Source organism: Aplidium turbinatum, chromosome 14 (assembly GCF_918807975.1).
Source record: "Aplidium turbinatum chromosome 14, kaAplTurb1.1, whole genome shotgun sequence".
Classification (NCBI taxonomy): domain Eukaryota; kingdom Metazoa; phylum Chordata; class Ascidiacea; order Aplousobranchia; family Polyclinidae; genus Aplidium; species Aplidium turbinatum.
Genome location: NC_137485.1, coordinates 1814877 through 1834695, shown reverse-complemented (window position 1 = coordinate 1834695; position 19819 = coordinate 1814877). Strand labels below are relative to the sequence as shown.

The 19819-nt window shown below is 38.9% G+C and overlaps 1 protein-coding gene across 2 annotated transcripts; it reads right to left on the bottom strand.

Moving 5' to 3' along the window:
• Positions 1 to 85: 85 nt before the first annotated feature.
• Positions 86 to 19194, bottom strand: LOC145783501 (sodium- and chloride-dependent taurine transporter-like). Of its 2 annotated transcripts, XM_082595390.1 has the most exons (12): positions 18987 to 19194; positions 15181 to 15312; positions 12663 to 12930; positions 11925 to 12057; positions 10003 to 10137; positions 9268 to 9371; positions 8671 to 8764; positions 6710 to 6853; positions 6269 to 6406; positions 5654 to 5857; positions 3089 to 3259; positions 86 to 2541 (listed from the first exon to the last, which is right to left on the bottom strand). In XM_082595390.1, the coding sequence occupies exons 1-12, from the start codon at positions 19138 to 19140 to the stop codon at positions 2416 to 2418; spliced, it is 1803 nt and encodes a 600-aa protein (XP_082451516.1). In that variant the 5' UTR covers positions 19141 to 19194; the 3' UTR covers positions 86 to 2415. The 2 variants fall into 2 exon arrangements, with proteins under 2 accessions (XP_082451516.1, XP_082451517.1); XM_082595391.1 differs by lacking the exons at positions 86 to 2541; positions 3089 to 3259 and adding an exon at positions 4835 to 4870.
• Between the last annotated feature and the right edge of the window lie 625 nt (positions 19195 to 19819).

Genomic DNA, 19819 nt, shown 5'->3' with positions numbered 1-19819 from the left:
TACAAGTCAAAACTTTTTGATGTATACCTGAATTACTGGGACCGAGTAGTTCAAGTCAATCGTAAAATCATAATCACCAGACGTAGAAGATGTCAAATTACAATTTATTTGCATGTAATTAGCCGAAATGCATACATGAGACTTATCAATGGAAAAGTTCAATTCGAAAAATAGACAAGAGGATCTAAACACCGCGTGGTGCAAGGTTTACAATTTTACTCCATACTGCTCTGCCTTGTAAATTTTGGGCACAAAAACAAATAAAGATCAGTTTGTCTCAATGGATTTACCAAATTAGAACGAAAAACTGAGGTATTTTTGATATCGCAAAATCAGTGGTCACGAAAACTACATAAACCGCAAAATCATTTCTTAAAAATTTTAAGCAATAACCTTCTTCGTGCCCTAACAAACTATAAAGGCATAATTTCATTTTTATCTTCGCCGGATGCATTTATCTTCCATTTCGATGGACAAGCCGAAATCATGTTTGGTCTTAACGCATTGTTTGGATGATGCATACAACGTCATTGTAGCGTAGCAACAACATCTGGTCGAGTTATGTGAACGAAGAAAACTCAGGATCTGGTCCTTCTCTCGGGATGCACGGTTTAGCATCGCATTTCAATTTTGGTGACCGGGCCTGCGTCAGTGGTTTAAGGCCTCTGCAAGTATGCGAAACTGCCAGGAATAATTTAGTAAAGGCTTCGTAAGTCCGAGGACCACCAACAAACCATCTCCATTGGGAGATTATATTCTCAGACCCGACAGTTTCACTTATTTATGGGAACTTTGGTTGCGTGTTTTGTAGCAAAGTGTTACATGGTTGGTAAAGTGTTGTCTACGGGCAGGGAGGAAATAGCCTTCGCAAAATGGTTAGCTGTGCTGGCGACGCCACTGTCTATGGGACATTGTCTGGAGATTTGTTCCTGAAGTACGTTACTCATGCGCATGCTTGAGAACTGAACCATTGTTTCTTCGCTTCGTTTGTCTTGCTCCATGGCAGGGGGTGTAGGCAAATTCTGGTATGCGAGTACTCTTGAACTGAAAATATGCCGGGTCAAGTTTTGAGCATTATTCCTAATAGGGATTGCAGATCGTGGTGTTGTGAAACAACATCCGCTTTTAGCTTATCCGCAACACCAGAAGAGTTACGTTTTTTCTGCTTTACAAAATATTGTACTTTTTGTGGGTCATACAATAGTAAAGTTAATTTTGAAGTATTTAAGGTTTTTAGTTGAAAGCAAGCCAGGAGCAAAGCGTAAAAAACATGTCAAATTGGCAATTGCCCTCCAAAAGTTGCCGGAACAGCGGAGTTGCGCGTCCCGTAATGTACTGTTCCTAAGCAAGATTCACTTTGTATTTGTAATAGATGATGCTTATTCTTTTTGTGAACTGTAAGGTTTCCTTCATTTCACTTTTTCAAGTAATAATGCTGTTACTTGAAAGATCAGATTGAAAAACCTCACAAGGCGTCTAAACTCTCCTGTTTGATTTTGGCTTCTATCTTATTAGAACAGATTTGACAAGAAAGGCCTGGGGTACGACTGCCAGTTGTCAGATCGTCGTCGTCGTCGTTCGTGTGAAGCAGAAAGTTTGTGGTCAGCTGAAAGGAAGGACTTGGAGCCAACGTTTTGTCAGATCGTCAAGTGTGCGGAGGCCTGTTATTCCATTGGGAGGGGAATGGTTGTCAGATGATTCGTTTATACGACAAAGAACTGGTTACCACTACAGCTAAATGAAAATATGATGGGCATATTTTTGGGTCTTGAAAAAAACGGCCCCTAATGCATCACTGAGCCCAACATATTACCAGGCTATGAGTACTCACCCTACATACCAACAAGGTATGAATATAAATTTGTAACTTTAACTTCGATTTGTAAAGCGAAGAAGCCTGTAGTGCCGCATGGAGGGGAGAACTTAATTTGTCGCGTATTGGAAGATTCGGGCGATACAGCGACGCTAAGAGGAAACTCGCAGGTTGGACAATAGGGGTGGCTGTAGCAGTGTAGTTACAAGTGGTTGTAAAACTATCCCCTGTAGAGATGTTTAAGACATCACAACAGTTAGATCAATAGCAATAGTCATGCTATAGTGACGTCACACATGTCTCAAGAGGAATCAAAGTATGTAATCCTCTTGGCTACCATTGAAAGGGCATAAGGAGTGAGGTGATCAAAATTTTGAGAACCTTCGGTATCAATTTTGCTCGTTTAACATTACAAAACAGCCAAAATTAATACCTCAGGCACCTGAAAAGATGATTGATGGCCATAGAAAGCCGCTGAGACAATCGTCTTATCCAACTGGAAAGGATGAATCAACCACACTGTTGAGAACGGGTAAAAAGCGAAATATTCAAACCGTTTGCAGAAAAAACGGCATTCGAGTCTTTATAAATATAAGCCGCTTTCAGGAACCATCTGAGAATGATTTTAAAGGAAGGCTGTCCATGGAGTCTTCAATGTAAGAAGATTCTTCTTTTATTTCAATTCGCTTTCTGAGATCTTCTGGCATCTTGCTGACTACGGTCCATTTCTGCAAGCAATAAGGTGGTTATTGGAAAGCGCAACTTGGTTGAAGCCACTACTTTATATTTCGTTTAAAAATAATAATCAATAGCCATAATATGTATCAGACAAAGTGGACAGATCAAAGCCAGAAACAAGGTAAAAATTGTTAAAATCATTTGAACTGAAATATCTGATCATCCAAAGAGGTCCATAACTTTCATTATGTGCTGGTGGCGCAAGCAAATTGGTGATAAGACATAAATTTACATCACAATCGTTAAATATCCGGCTTTGCCAACGAAGAACGGAAGACAGACGTTCGACTCTTTGTGGGCAAATGAGCTGTGTGATTATCGATCTGACTGTCTTTGTTATCATCACAATGCTTTCTAAGACGATTACAAATTTCTTCTTTTGCCAGATAGTTAGACTACTGATCAAGTTGCTGTATCATTGAAAAAATTCAACTTCTTCTTACCATCAATACGTTACTGGATACGACAAGTAGAAAAACAAGATACAGATCGCTATGTTCGAAGAATATTTTTCAAACACCTACTGTATCGACTTACCCTCTTAAAATTTCCGTCTGCTTTATAAAATGCGTATATTGCATAGCCGGGAATCCACAAAATGGCACATAGTGCCAAGGCCCAGCAAAGTACTTGGGCCCAAATTGGATAAGGATAAACTTTGTTGTATGTCAACGGTTGGTATTTTACAAGACTGTACAAAAATACCCCCTGAAATACAAAAATAGTAAAATGTCAATAAAAAATGAAGAAAATAAATTTTAAGTGCGCCACGAAATTGAATTGCGAATTAATCCAACATTAACCATTCAAGTATTGTTTGTTTCCTTGCAGAGTAAATGTCTGAAATTATCTTTCACTTCAACGCTAGTACCCCTTGTCAACGCCACTACCAAAACTTGCCCTGAAAGTCAAATTAAGTTTCATACTGGACTCAGAAAATCACCGTATTCACAGTAGCATCACAGTTAAGTTTTCAAAAAGATATCACAAAATCTTGCTTCAACCTTTTCAGTAACGTACAGTAAGCAAGATACAACGTCACCTTACCAATCAATCGTAAATATTTGTTATTGATAAAACGGTGTTTGTGTCACGACCAGAATTGAATCAGATTTTGTTTATGGAACGCCTTCGTGTTATGCAAAAGTAGTATTACAATCCAGTGTTGCAGTAAAGTGTTCAATTTGTTTTGCGTATGACTAATTCAGTCTTGAAAAATAAAGAAACTTTTCCTACAGAAAGATCTCTGTGAAGTGCAGTAATGTGCTGGAAGACAGGTTCACCCTACGTCATAGGGTGGACGTAGATGAGTTTATTTCCAGTCTATTGATCTTCCCTAGTTTTTGAAGTGGATCTCACGTGAAATGAGGCCACCCTTCGACCAGGGAAGCGTTACACTCAAATAATTCAAATGTTATTTATAACTCAAAAATATTTTTGTCGTTGTGGTGCCATGACAGTAAAATATTGAAATGACTAAACGTTTAAAGGTTTTAACTTTATCTTTAACTTTAACTTCACCTTTTCCATTCTCAGTGCGTCTTCTCTATCATTGTTATTGCCAATTCCCTTGGTTTCTGTCTTGTCTGATGACTTTTCAATGTTTCTTGACGGTGGCCCAATAGATAGATAAATTTACGCTGTTGGAAAGCAGCCTACTGGTTTTAGGCATTCACTGCATTCAGTTTAACCTCTAGGTATCTTGTTGCGTGTTTTAATTCTGATTCTTGCTGCTTACTTTATTCATTTTATCAGTACGTTTTTGTGTTGTGCCATCGTTGCTGAACAGGTTGTGTTAACCTGTTTTAGCCACCTTGATAAAGTCAGTCGTGCTGACTGACGAAACGTCGGAAATACAAAAGCTAGTTATCATCTTTAACATCAGGAGGTAACCTAGTAAATAGTCACCAGAAGAACGCAAATTACTTTTAGTTTAAAGGTTTGTTGGATAACATACTTCTCACGCAAAGAGCCTGCCGAAATTCTCGTTATAGGTTGTTATTATAGTAAAGAATTATTGTACATTAATTGACACACACAACCCAGGTAAACAGGCAAATAGCTTTGTTAAGGATCCTTTTAATCATGAGGTCTACATAAAAAATAAGAGATTTTAACTGTTTTTTTGAATTTCAATAATATAAGTTACGCAAAATTAAACTTACGTTATAGAAACTATATTAAAACTTTAGTAATTTGTAAAGTCTCTGAAAAACAATTAAAAGACGCGAAATTCCATTGAGGTGAAAGAATTGTTATATTAGCCAACCGTTATCTTTTCAGGGGCGTATCAAGGGGGAGTCAAAGCGGCATCTGGACCTGAATGGAGTATCAAAGGGTGTCAATTTCATATTACATTTTATATTAACAATGCACAAAGTATAAAAGCAATCGCTCAGAAGTTATCAGGAGAGGATAAAAACTGTCTGTCATTGTTTGCATGTGCTGATAACCCAAGTGACGTCACTGTACATGCTTCCATGCCACTGCTGCCAGACGATATTACACGAATTCTCCACAGCTTGTTTTCAAATGCCCTGAAAGGAACTTCACTTTACCAGCACTGTTTCAAAGCAAATCGGCTTCAAAAGTTTTTCTTTTATGTTCAACGTAATCTCTGGACAAAAAGTTTTCATCTGTTTTTTTGTCAGTTTTTACAAGTTTTCTAAAATGAAAAGAAAAAAAATTGCTTTTTGAGAGGCAAATTCTGTTAGGCTTTCTGTGAAGCGCTCGCTTTCCAATCATGCAACCCTGGTTCGACTCCCGGCTTAAGCTGGTTGTTGATCAACACCACTTACCTAGGGTGTAATAAATTGGGTGGGCGTAGTTGCTAAAGGTAATGCGGTCGTGAGAAAGGAACTGGCCACCCTACTCTCGTTAGTGCCGAAGTATAAGAAGAACCCTTATCTTCTCATCCTCCGATGCTTGGATGATATTGGGACTCACCTTTACCTTCTAGAGAAGTTTGCTTACCACTGTCCCTCTCCAGATGATGACAACTTCCTCAATTTCAATTGTTTGTCTTAAACAGCTCTGAAATTTCCTTAAATTGGGGACAAATTTCCCATTTGGCAACACTAAACCATGCAGAAATAAACTTACTGTGGTAATAATTGGGGCAACAATTGCCCATGCATATTTGAACCAGGGGAATGGTCTGAACTTCAGCATGCTGCAAATATGATTCCAGAATCGATTTATGCCGAATAAGTAGCTCACTGTGACACACTCGCAAACTCCAATGAAGAAAAGGCACCATCCAGCGGCTGCATAATTGTCATACATGTTGAAAACGTAGACTCCTCCCTGAAATAAAATGGATTACAGTAAAACGTACTAACCATACTAAACTACAAATTGTTTTTAAAACGTTTGTTTGTAAGTTTGACAATTCGGCAGCAGTGGCCGAGTGGTTAGCGCTTTGGGCTCGCAGTCGAGAGCCTCATGTTCGACTCCAGCCACCCGCACGTGCTGTTGTTTCTCTGGGCAAGAAACTTTACGATAATTGCCTCTACCCAGTGATCGATTTCGAGTAATGGGTAGTACCAAATTTAAGTCATAAGTAGAGTAGACAACCGGAAACAGACATTGCAGCCGGCTGCAGCGTGGGTCATGTGTACGTCGGAAGGCGTACACCGATGCATAGCGCTCAAGTCCGCTTTCCCGCAATGCAGGATAAAAATATGACAAACAAACAAAAAGCTGAGTACAACCCACCTCAGTGATCATGATGATTCCGATCATGAACTGAATGAAACAAACTACAGCAACCAAGATTTCTCTTCTGTATGGCTTGTTGAATATGGAAGGCTTCAGGTCCATTAACGATATAATTAGGCTCTCTTGACCAATAAACTGAAAATACAAAAACAAGGATAGAAGAGTATCAAAACGTAACTTTAAACTGATGCGTTAGAGCCGCTATTAAGGAATATGCATGTGTCACCAGACTCAAAAACATACAGCATCATTGAAAAAGCTCAACATCACCTTTAAATTGTTGTGTTATTCAAAATGCAAGTTATCTCAAATTCACGTTTAGATATTTCTTTATGTTTCACACATCATTCTCTCAGAGAAATGCGAACATTAACAACAACTTAACATCAAAGCTGTGACATGTAGCAAGACCTTAACAAACAACACACTGAGACCTACCTGACTGTCCAATCCCAACAAGAAGATCATTAGGAAAAAGAGAACCCCCCACACTTGTGGACATGGCATGAGAGAGACAGCTTTGGGGTAAGCAATGAAGACAAGACCAGGGCCAGATTCTGCCACAGTAGCTATTGTGGTGTTCTAAAAAGTAAGTAAAATTAAAAAAAAATCTTGACAAAGATCTTGTTAAGTTATTGCGGTAAATTATTGCTTCAAATATGTTTGATCACGTCGTTACTGTTAAAACACTTGGCAAGAATATATAAATCAAACGTTTATTAAATATTAACACTCCTATATTATACGTCTTTTTATTTAGTTCTGAACGACCCTTATCGAATCTCATCGGATCATGAAAGAACGTCAGAGCACAAAAGAAGCTCAGTTATATTTTGTCATCTTTCCTCCACTGCATTTCTTTTCATCCTTTGAAGATACAAACCATTGAAGGCGTCTTGTTCAGCTCCAGTTATAAGTACTGTTCTCATTGGTACAGAAATGGAATTTTGGATGAGTTGACAAACATCGCAATGGGTCTCCTCGACTACGTCATCGAATCGTGCCAGTAACTGCACGACGCTCGAAAGGGAATAAGTTCGACACCGCTCGAGACCAGGCAGCTATGCGTCGACAAAACACTTATGGAAATAATGGAATCAATAGGAAATAAAGAGCAATTGACTTGACGACATTTCTAATCGATGCTTCCATTTGTCTATTGTATTGCATTTGAGATTGGCAGTATGCGTGGTCGCGAAGCAGAAGCGGATCCACAGCAGTGGCTTGCGATGACCATTTTTGGGTGTTCAAATTTTATAAAAGCTTCAAACACACGCTTGATTTTTGCGCAGCGACTCTTCACATCACATCAGTTTATTTTGATATGAACAGCTATTTAGCAAACAACAAACCTAATGTGTGTTTAAAGGGCGGGGAAACCCAAATTAATTTTTTGCGAGTTTTTTGTTTCAGCGTGATTTCATTGTGTACAACATGCGTTTTAGCAAAAAAAAATCCAAATTTTTGTTGCCCTCGTCTCGCTAAGGCCGCTTTTGTTTGATACCCGTTTGCGAGGTCTCGCGCGCATCAAGCTGTGATTCTGTTCGCTGTGACGTCACAAGGTACATATAGTTGTGGCCAAAAGTTTAAGACCAGACTTGATTTATGACCATTTTTGCATTACTTCAAAATACTGCATGAGATATTGTTTCAGTTGCATCATCTTTATGCATCATCTTATATCTGATGCAGTATTTTGAAGTAATGCAAAAATGGTCATAAATCAAATCTGGTCTTAAACTTTTGGCCACAACTATATGTACCTTGTGACGTCACAGCGAACAGAATCACAGCTTGATGCGCAACGAGACCTCACAAACGGGTATCAAACAAAAGCGGCCTTAGCGAGACGAGGGCAACAAAATTTGGATTATTTTATTGCTAAAACTCATGTTGTACACAATGACATCACGCTGAAACAAAAAACTCGCAAAGTTAATTTGGGTTTCCCCGCCCTTTAAAGTGACTGAAAAAATGTGAACACCCAAAACAAATGGTTCCGTACGCCATTGATCCAGAGGGCATTTGATCCGCCCTCAAAGAAGAGCAATAAAAACTAACTTGGCTATTGGGCCACGAGATACACATAAAGTGAGGACAAAACACGATACAATTTATCAACATCTTCTGAGAGGCAAAGCTCCCAGACCTCCTCCTAAACGGTTCGTTTTTCAGACCTCCGATTTTACATTATTCTTTGTCCAGTTTTAACTTGGTTAAATATTTGCTGTCCCCGAAATCATATAGACCAGCTACTGTCAAGTGCAGTACAATGCTGTTTTTATTTCTGACCATCGCAGAAACAAAACAAGATATTTCAAACATAGCAGAAGTCTAAAAAAAGGTAGAAGCGACAAAACGTGACAATATACAAAAATGATTATTAATATTTATTTCACCTGCTCTTTAGCCATGAAGCCAAGTATTGTGAACACGCTGAATCCAGCGACGAAGCTTGTCCCACTGTTCAAGAACGAAAGGATAATGGTATCTCTGTGACAACACAAAGTCGTGTCAATGTTAGAACAACGTTATTGTAACAACAAAATACAAAGCAAATCGGCAGTTGATGTGGAAAAAACAAAGCGTTGTTCCGTGTTCATCCTCATTATCATATTTAGCCTGTGGTAGCCCACTGCTGAACGAAGGCCTTCCCCTTTTCTTGCCCATCCGGTCAATGTTTCGTATTACGTGGGTAATATGTTTAGTAATGCGTCCACCAGATTAGCTCAGAAAAACAAGAAGATTAGATCAGTCACACACCGCACTACTGCAGTGTGTGATGGCACTAAAGTAATTTCATTGACGTAGCACAGCAAACAGTGTTTTGTCATGTTAGTTCCATTTCCAGAAGCCTCACTAGATGTACTATAGCCTGCAATAATGTTCAACCCAATGCAGAACAGAAAGTTTATTTTGTGAGAAAATTTAGGTTTACACGAGTGTACCTCCCCTCTTTATCACCATATATACCCGCATGGAAAATTACAATTTACCGATATAGATTGTGATGGAACGCATTGTAGCTTCCCATGGCCACCATGATCCCGTTCGATAAAGAGTAAGAATAAAACACTTGAGTGGCGGCGTCCATCCAAACCTAATCAAAACAGGATGTAGTGAAAGCAGAAATATATTTTTTCATTTTTTTTTACTACCTTATTCCAAACTTCACTGCATATAAATTTTAGGTGAACAAATTTTATGGCCAGATGTCCTTCCTGGCGTCAACAGGCATGCTATTGGAAATGATAGACGCTCCTCCGGCTAAAGACTGCTTGGAGCCCCTGCGTGTTTTTATCAAGTGTCGCTACTTTACATCTGGCCAGATTAGCGAAAACAGGCTCGCCACGAGTAGGCTCTGGGACGCTGGAACAGTCTTGTTGTTGACAACCTGAGATGAGTATTGAGTAGTCCAGTGAACAAGAAGAGGTTGTTGACTTGTACACCTCCTGAAAGGTGCTATCCTTCCAGAGCCCTTGAGCCTTGAACTCGAAAGGTTTTCTACATTGTCATTCCAAATGTGTTGGGTTTTTTTGTTCAGAGTAGCATGATTGATCTATACATTATCATCTTTATCTATGCTATTCAAGTTTGTTTTGCTTTACTAGTCCAGGAAAATAAGGTTTACCTTACAATGTATGTATAATTGCAAGTAACAATGAACAATCTATGTCACAAACCAGCTGTTCGTTTTATTATACAATAACTAATTGTGAGCTGTCAATCACCTGTGGTTCACTGAGCTTTGTGATGTTTGGGTTCAAATAAAAGTAAATCCCGTCTTCTGCCCCGGGAAGGGTGACACCTCGAACAAACAGAATCAGCAGCATGGCCAGTGGAAATGTTGCAGTGAAGTAGACAATCTGTCAACAAATCGAAGAGTTTTGATCTAATTTACACAACACATGGCTTACATGTACATGTAATTTACACAACACATGGACATGTGATATAAGTCTATTCCTAGTTAGCATATAAGTCCCTTTTATATTGCTTTAAGGTTTACTGACGTTGAAACGATGTAGCTGGATGCACTGACACGTCATTGAACAAAAAGGTGAAGTATCAAAACCTACAAGTTGTCAAATATCTCAGTCTATAATCGTTAGTGGGTGTAATATTTGAAGTCACAAATTGAAACTGGTATTTATTTTTGGAGGCTTTGTAAGTAATCTCAGTAAACCTCGAACCAGATTTGGCCAGACACCTTGGAGGATATGGTCGTTCTAATTATCTGTAGCGTATGATTGGCTCACTGATAAGATCACGTGATGACTGATAGCAACAAACTACTCCGCAATGTCATTATGACGTTGCCGGGATGCAGGCAGCCGGCAGCTGCGGCGGTAGCCTGGAAGCCCTTCAGCCGATAAAACCATCATAATCTTGCACATTCCTAGCATCAATTTAACGTTAACAGACCATTGGGCAATGCAATGGTTGGATGTTTTGAATGTAAAAGGAAATTTACAAGCGCCCAATGAAAACCAGACCCGCGCAAGGTCAATCTATTGATTTCGCAAATATTTACTGCCATGAACAATAAATTATCCTAAAATCATCGACGATCATTGAGCTTTTTGTGAGTAACAACTTTATCTCTAAAATTTAGCTGTTTATTAAACCACCTTTGCTAAAGTTTGATAAATGTGTTTACTAGCTTGTTCTGTTTGTTTTAGTACTACGTGGAAAAAGATTGTTTGTGTTTGTGACTGCCCAGTTGTACTACAAAGTTAATATTTGCCTTTCCCTTCAAAACAGGATAAGGTCAGTAGGGTTGGAATGTGCAGAAGTAGATAAATTATAAATCGGTTTGCTGCAAACGGTGTAATGTCCTGAGCATGCTGTGGCACGATATGAGCCTCATCACTCATCAGCATGGGCTGCAAAATCCATCATTTTGATATTGGTTCAATGTCTGCAAACGTAGAATCAATGTTAAAATGACGGACTTTGCTGTCTGGGATAGGCTTAATGTGGGAATCTACACATTGGTTTTCTTCTTTTAAATATTACTGTAACTTCAGTAAACGCGACTGGAATAAAATACAAATAGAAATATGAACAACATTGGTCTTCAGCCTCACATTCTCACAATAATGATGAACGTTTTCCATAGTATTTCTTGAATGTATTTTTACTGAGGTAGCATACGCTGAAGACGATTTAGATTTTTAGAGTCATGTTTAAACGTATGCCAAGATTTGTTTCAAATAAAAACTTTAGTTTGAAATGAAGCTTACACAAGAAATTTAGCAGCAAGATATAACACTTCTGCATACGTTCATTTTCTAAAACTCTCACTGTTGCGTGACAACCCAGGTACAAACTACGCAAAAAATATTTTATTTAAAATACAATTTAACTTAAAAATTACCAAGTTTAAAGTATACACGTCACACAGTCCCTAGTGATCATTACACAGAGAAACACAACAAGTTGAACTCAAGGTCTGTCTGCAGATATTGTCCGCGACAGTGATGTTATTGCGTAGCAATGTCGTGATAATGCCGATGTATACAGGTTATATTGCGCAATACAGGAACCGAATCCTTTTCGGTTCTGTCATAATCTTTTGAGACCAATAAGCTGACAGTTTGAGTTACAAGGACTCTTAAATAAAATAACAACTTATCCGCTTAATACTCACTTTACTTGTCCATGAAATTCCTTTCCAAATCGAGAAGTAGACAACCAACCAGCATGCTAACAAGCAACCAAACAATTCCCAACGTATCGACCCCAAATGGTGAACCCCACTTGAGATGCCCAAGATTCCACGTCTGTGAGCATAACAGCAATATAAGAATCCGTCAGATTAACATTCACTTTGAAATATCGAAAAACAATAAGGGGAAAATTGGTGCACTTCATTTTGTTTTAATTTGTGGCCATTATGGTGAAACTAATATACCATAACAGAGGGTAAAAATACGGAACTACTTGGCAAGCTCAAGCGTGGATATACGTGCCTAGCTGTTCGACAAGGATTTTTTAATTTTTTAAAAACAATTGAGAACTTTGACGTTGAACATATATGGAGGTGAAATCACAACAAATGCAATTAGGTTCAAGCCTCAGAGCAGACTTGCTACTTTTCCAAGTTAACGCAGCGATTAGATGCTGTAGTGACCACATGCATGAACCGCGTGCACCGGGTAGTTAGCTCAGCAGATGGACTGCCTGCCTCTCAGTTTGTAGATGTGACTGTGAGTTAGACGCCAAGTTCTTATTCGGTCATAAAAATGGCTTTCAAACAACGGCACGGCTGCGTTACAGCTGCTGGCCGTTACAGCATTGTAAACAACGCATGCACGATGAACACGTCACTATTATTATCATTATTATGAACTAAAAAAGTTGTATTTACAAGTCAAATGGCACTCACTCCCAGTATTCGGTCACAGACGAAACTCTTGTGACGTTGATATCGGAGGTCATCGTAGCATTGATGACGGTTTGATTGACGTCATCAATGGAGGAGATGTTGCTTCTTCCGTAGACGTAGCAACTGTTCGTGTTCCAATTGTTATCACAAGACGACCAGGGCTGCACGGGGTTGAAGCTTGCGATGATGTATCTCAAAGCCCAGGCCAGTATCGTCATGTAGTAAGTGTTCAAATTCATGATAATTGTCAAAGACGCATAACCGATTCCTGAAAACAGTAAAGGATAGTCTTGCCTAGCTGAAGGCTTACGGTTTCATTTTATGCTACAGGTTTTGAAAATAATTACAGCATTCTAGTGCTTTTTTAAAACGCTACACAGTCCAGAATAGTGCATCTCTTGTCAAGCTTTAGTCAACAACAACAAATAACAACGTTTCTTTCAAACATTTTTAACAAAAAACAACGAACAAAATTCTAAACAGTTTTAAATCATAAATGGTTAAAGTGCTTCAACTCATTGGTTAAATTTAAATTTTGGAAGTCATTGTAAAGGAAATGTGTCGGACACTTTTGGGTGGTAACTTGCCCTCATGGGTTTAAATTAAAGCTCGATTTAAATTCAATTGCTGGCGCGAGCATGGTTGGTTGGTTCGTTTTGAATCTTTATCCTCGGACTGACAAAGCCTTGATAGGTTATTTCTGGTAGTTTCGCATACTTGTAGAGGCTCTTGACGCAGGGCTGGTTACTGAGATCGGCAGAGTGAAGTTTTTGATTGTTGAAGTGTTGTTGCTGGGGAATTATTCCATTCATTAGGTGCCGCGAAAGGATAGCAATCCTTGAAATGCGTTGCTCAACCTCAAGCGAACACCTCGAGAGTCGAACTCGTGCCGCTTGATCTTCAAGCGTCTTCGTTCACAAAGTCATGCGCCAACCAACTGAGCCATCAGGGCGGACAAGTAGAGAATGACAAAGTAAACACACGAATTTGGCGCCAACAAAAGGAAAAGAGGGCAAGGCCAACAGGTTTAAAACAAGCATCGATAAAATAGCGTTAGGAAATCGCTATTTTAAAATTGCACAGCCACTAAACTACAACGCTCTATAAAATACGCTGGTGCAAAAATTTGGAATGATATACCAGTTTGCACATTTGATCATTTGCACAGCCACCAAACCTAGAAGAGAGAAACATAAAAATTGGGCATGCATTAGATCATATTAGCCAGCAGTGTTAGGTTGAGTACTGGTTGAAACATTTCATTAGATTACGTTGTTGGTTTAATTAACCATCAGTTATAACCAAATATTTTTATTCAAGGTGTCACTGAATATCACGAAACGTCAGTGCATTGCGCATTGCGCATTGTATCTTCTGTGCTTTATACATTTTCTAAGATATAGCATTGGAGAGACGTGGATACCAAAGTAACATCGGTATGGTAATAAATGTTCTTCTTCGGTTGTCTTCATGAGCAACTCAGAAATTATAACATCTTAGACAAAAAGTGTTGCTTTCAAACAGGCTACGGAGTTAGGCGAAAAATACACGACTCCGACGACTCTTCGGTTTATAACTGGCCGACTCCGAGTCCGGACAAGTCAAAATCCCTTCTACTCCAACTGAGCCAAAAGTGTTACTTTTAAGCCCAGTCTCCAATCTTAAACCGTGATCGCATGCTGTTGTCGTGTCTTGTACAGGCGACAATAATTGCCCTGTCAATATTTTAGTTTGTTTTGAAATTCCTTGTATCTGGGCAAACGTATGAGGGATTTTGATAAACAAAGATGTCGTTTTTGTCTTATTGTTTGGCAACAATCATTTTCAAACGTAAATTAAAAGAACAGTGTACCGTTTGCAAGGTTTCGATTTTACATCACTTTAACGTCTACAGACGGCGAAACAGTGTAAAAACCTTTTTTACCTAGAACAGCGCTTTCTAAAACAAAAATGTTTGAAATTATCTTGAATGACGAAAAAATAATTTTCTTATTTCCTGTCGAAGTCCGGGCAACTTCGTTTTGTAATTACTCATTAGCTTGAAACGAAAACAAAGCTGGCGAGAATCCCATAATCTACCAATCTCTGCTGTAACCTACATAAGATGTGTGGTCCTGTGCCAAGCTCTAACAAAAATTCTATGAAGGCCAAACCCAAATATTTTTAAAACAAAATTTTGTTTGGAGGAAATTCTTTCACCTTGATTTGGCATCGTATTGTTTCAAATCAAGTGTAATGACAAATTTACTTCGAATAACCACATAGGATTATCATCGCGAAGGGATAACCACACAGGATTATCATCGCGAAGGATTTCCTTCAAGCAAGATACAAATCAAATAAACATTAGGCTACTGAAACAAGTGCAAGTGTATGGTCAGATAGAAATCATAAACAATATACAGTAGTCCTCGCTTACTAAGCCCACGGTTAACAAGCCCATCAACTTAATAAGCCCAAAACCGTCCAGTCTTGAGGTGGGCTCAAAGCGGGGGCCACTGTTATTATCTTAACTTGCCTCTCATCAGTGGAAAGATGTCCCAAGCGCGCGACACTGAGCGACTCGTCAATTGTCCGATCGCCGCTTCAAGGAAAAATATGGGAACGGCAGCTCCGATCAGGAAGACTACATAAGGAATTAGGAAAACACCTGGAAAACAAATCAATTGGAATAAAAGCATAACATAAACGTCACTACATGTTTTAGAAAATTATCATTCTGTAGGATTAGAGTACGATTTATAATCCCAGGTAACGCGTAATTAGATTAAGCAAAGTATTGTAATCTAACAGTTATTTTGTTTCATGAAATGTCGTGGATTTAAATTACAGTAGACGTAACTAGTTTTTTTCAATTGCCAAGTTCGCATTGTTACCATGAAAAAAGGAACTTGAATATACTGTAATTGAGCGATTTTCCTTCTTCTCTAACAGCGGAATGAGGAACCTTGAAACACTAGAATGACTTAATAGAATGGTAAAAGGTTTCTAAATATGTTTTTATGACAGAAAAGTCGTGTGAAGAATGTTGAAATGTCCGTGACGTCAGCACGAAGAGGATTCAATAGTTCAGGAGTTGTTTTAGTTCATGGCACTTCTTGATTTCTACTCTCTGTTCTTAGAAAAGCGAAATATTTCGTCAAATTGAGACTATCAAGTCTTTATTTGAAATCGTTCCTGTACCCCGGTTGTTCTTTGTGATCCAATAATCCTGGTATACAACCTTGTGAGTTGGGGGTGGGATATGGTCAAAGGAACAGTTTGCTTCCTAGGAAGGTAAAATTGGGCCCAACAGTTGCTTTTATTTCAGAGCAAACAGGCGGGGTTGCCACACTCGTGACCATTGATGACTTTCACTAACCCCAGAAACACTTTCACTTATGTTTTAATGAATCTATAATTTTCCATAATCCACCCCAAGATGGAAATCGCTTTTCCCCTTTCAACAAACAATACAGTTCCAGCACTTCCTGATGAATTTTACTAACAGCAACGTCATCATGAAGACTATAACTTAATTGTTTTGGAAACAAAGCGTGTTGAAGACAATTCACGTTGCGTTCCGGAATTATGGTGAACAATGGACGCGTGATGTGAATAATTAGGTTCACGCTAGGGAGGAAGTTCCTGATTGAAATGCAGGAAATCAATGAGATTGTGTGGGAGTTAAAGTCGCATAAATAAACCTGTGCAGAAGGAGCAATGACTGGCATCAACATAGAACTAACTGCTCACTATGGAACAACGAGCATGGCGTTTTGCCAACTATGTCGTTGTAGCCTCCACATCTACACTCGCCATCAAAAATTTTCCCACATCAACAAATGTTTATGTATTAGTGGTGCGATACTGATTAACCCAGCCTCATAGGCGAAATACGTGTCTATCGCTGTCAATTGTTGCTGCACTCGACTGCTGAGAAACATAAAATAAATCTGTACGCTTTTTCGCAGCTTAGATTCATTTTAAAGCATCTGCCAACCCACACAGCTTCGTCAACCGACTCATCAAAGTGTGATCAGCCAGCTGCACGGAAAAAGTCAAAACACAACTCCATGCATTCAAAGTTTTATTTTGGAGTAAAAACTGTTTTATCTTTTTGCATTATGGCGACTGCAACATTTCACAAAAGTAATTTTTAAAATCAGAATCCTTTATGTATTCAAGATGTTTATTCATTGGTTGGCTATATAGCTCCATAATCATGAAAATACGTTTGTGCTTTTTGATAGTTTTGACTGGCTGCATGGCCAATTGGTAACAATGTCTCGCAGCAGCCGGCCTCAAATCGCGATGTTCAAGACCTCGTCAAAAATAGTCCACAATCCAAGCAAGTGTAATGGCTGTAGTTGTCAAAGGTTGTCATATTTTCTATATAGTCAATTAATCCAAAGATTGTAAGCGCGAACAAGCCTGTGTGTTACAAACTCAACGAAAAACATGCGATAAAAATGTCGATAGTGGGCAGTGGCAAAATTATCTCACTGGAAAGGCAATAAATTACTGGGCAGCAGTAAAGACAACCGGAGAGAAGTATTTCCAAATATCATACCTGGTTTTATTCTGAATGTATGATGCAAGATAATATAATTTTGACAAGCCACATATAAACTAAAGGTTGGAAGATATCTAATTAAAGTGCTCGATATAAGCTAGATCGGTAATAACAGTAAAAGCCTACCTTGTTGAATATTATCGATTACCGAAGATATGTCATTGGAACCTCATTTATTATTTATCCAACAACTGACTTTTGTGGCCTGCAAATCATGGCTTACACGCAATGTGACAATATCATATGACTGAGCCAATGAGCCATGTATCAACGATCGTCATTCAGTCTCTTGCTACAATATAGTCATACTAATGTTCAAGTTCGTGCTTTTGAGTGGTGTCAAATCAGCACTTTTTCAAAGAGTCTTCTGCTTGTAAAGTCAGCAAGCGACAACTGAGCAAGTGATAACTGAGCTAGCAACATTTCAGCAAGTGGCTGAAGTTAGCAAATGATGAAACTGAGCAAGTAGCCTAACAACTGAGCAAGCCATAACTTGGAATATCACAAGTCAGCAAAAAGAGTTTCACAAGCGATGACCGAGCAAGTCCGACGTGAGCACGTAAATCTCATTTGCTGACTTGGCAGTAGCTGAAATGTAATTGCTGAGTTGAAGCACTTGCTGAGTTTCCGCATGCCGAGTGGTCCGACTACATGTTCAAGCAATCCGCAAGGACTACGCAGTGGCAACTGCGGTGATGGTGTAATGTATAAGAAAGCGAGTTATAAAGCGTTGGCCAAGATAAAACGTTAGATATCTGCAATTGGCTTTAAATGTACATTTAACCTGCAGCATTACAATTGTACTCACAGTCAGCAAGTTAATCAGCAGGAAGACGGCATCATGAGTTAGATAAAAGCTACAAATTATTCCTGAACAGCATCAACTCAACGGGAAGCTGTTTGTGTAGGTTGTGACAAGTGTAATGTGTCTGAAATTCGCGCCAAAGCTGTTGTGCTGCAATTGTTATTTGAGCTGCACAATGCACATGAACACAAATGAAAAAATGACGTAGCTTGTAGACTAATTATATCATCGCTTGACTTAGTTGGTCCGCGGAATGTTTCGCTTCGACGTCACTTCCTGTGATTTGATTGTTCCGCCAGAAACCGTTAAACGATTCGAGATGTATCTTTCTATAGAAGTGATGACGATAAGATTAATCCCGAGCGGTTGACTGATGATGAAAGCAGCTGCCGCTTCGGCAAGATTATCCAACTTAGGAACTCAAATTAACTACAAAGTGTACAGACTGAAGCTCAAGTAAAGACGTAACTGCCTAGCCAGTAAAAGCTACATTTTTACATTATTGCAACATAGCTAAACCTTAAAACGATGTGAAAACGGCTCCTCTTCCAAACTGATGGAAAGGGAGCTACTCCATTTGCAACGTGGGACATAGTTTGTTAAAGTAGGTTATAGCAACCGCAGACACTAGTGTCATATTTTTGACGCAAACACTAATAAGACCATCTTATTCTAAACTAAAGTTTCATCCTAATATTCTACCAACCAAGTCCCTGAGTTCAGTGAATACCGAGAGATACCTAATGGCTATGTTTAATCTTCTTTAACTAATTGAACAGGCTTGTTCCATTCCATTTGTTCCATTTGAAGTAACCTACAGTAGCCGAATGGTTTTAAGCATACGCAACCACAGTGAAGATGTATGAAGTTTGATGAATCTTATTGTTGTGGTCACCTATCCAACTTAAAACAGCACAAACAAAATCACTTGAGAATACAATTTCTCTTCACGAAATACACTTACCTCCTCCATTCTTATAGCACAGGTATGGAAACCTCCACACATTTCCAAGTCCAATTGAGCCTCCGGCCACGCCGAAGACAAAGTCGATATTTTTCTTCCACTTTGATCTTCCTTTTGTTGCGTCACTTGAGTCATCATCAGGTGATTCTCCCATCACAGAACCTTGACCACTTTATGTCGTCACAGTTCTACTTTGTGCAATTTCGTAATCAACCTACAATTTTGTAAAAGAACAAGTAATAATTATGTTATGGTTTTATTTATTGTGGCTCTACAACTACTAGGGTATTTTACCTACAGGGCTCATGTGATTGTATGCCTGGCTTACGAAGTCATTACATTATTACCCGACTCATCTCCACTACGTTATGCAAAAAAAAACACAATCGGTACCGTTTTTAAAGTCTTCGGTTTGACCCGACCTGGAATCGATTTCAGATTTACCAGCACTCGAGCCGAAGGCGAAACCCCTTTGTCACTGAGCTGGTTAAAATGAACAAGCGAGCGATGTGCTAACTTATAGCTTGATATCCGCTCTTGCGTACCACAGCGTCGATTAATTATCACCTCATAATGAGTCACGTGATGTTGAGTGGTTTAGTAATTGATATTGGTCTACAGGTGGTTGATCACCATTGTAATCAATCTAGCAACGTCCGCGCAATGCATAGCAACGTTAACAACCATTCTGTTCTAAATCACCTAAACTGCACTACCCAGCTACGTCACAATCAATACGCGATGGCGTTAACTTAGTTTAAAAAAACGTTTAAAAATTCCTGCAACGAACAGCTTTATTTTCGAGAAATTGAAATTACAACGTTTATTGCTTT

Excerpts from the sequence above, each read along its gene's own strand:
- LOC145783501 (XM_082595390.1), bottom strand. The coding sequence starts at position 19,140 with ATGGGAGAATCACCTGATGATGACTCAAGTGACGCAACAAAAGGAAGA. Across the intron at positions 6,407-6,709 it reads TGTTGGGATTGGACAGTCAG|TTTATTGGTCAAGAGAGCCT; the intron begins GTAGGTCTCAGT and ends TTGTATTTTCAG. Across the intron at positions 3,260-5,653 it reads TTGCCCCAATTATTACCACA|GGGGTATTTTTGTACAGTCT; the intron begins GTAAGTTTATTT and ends TTTGTATTTCAG.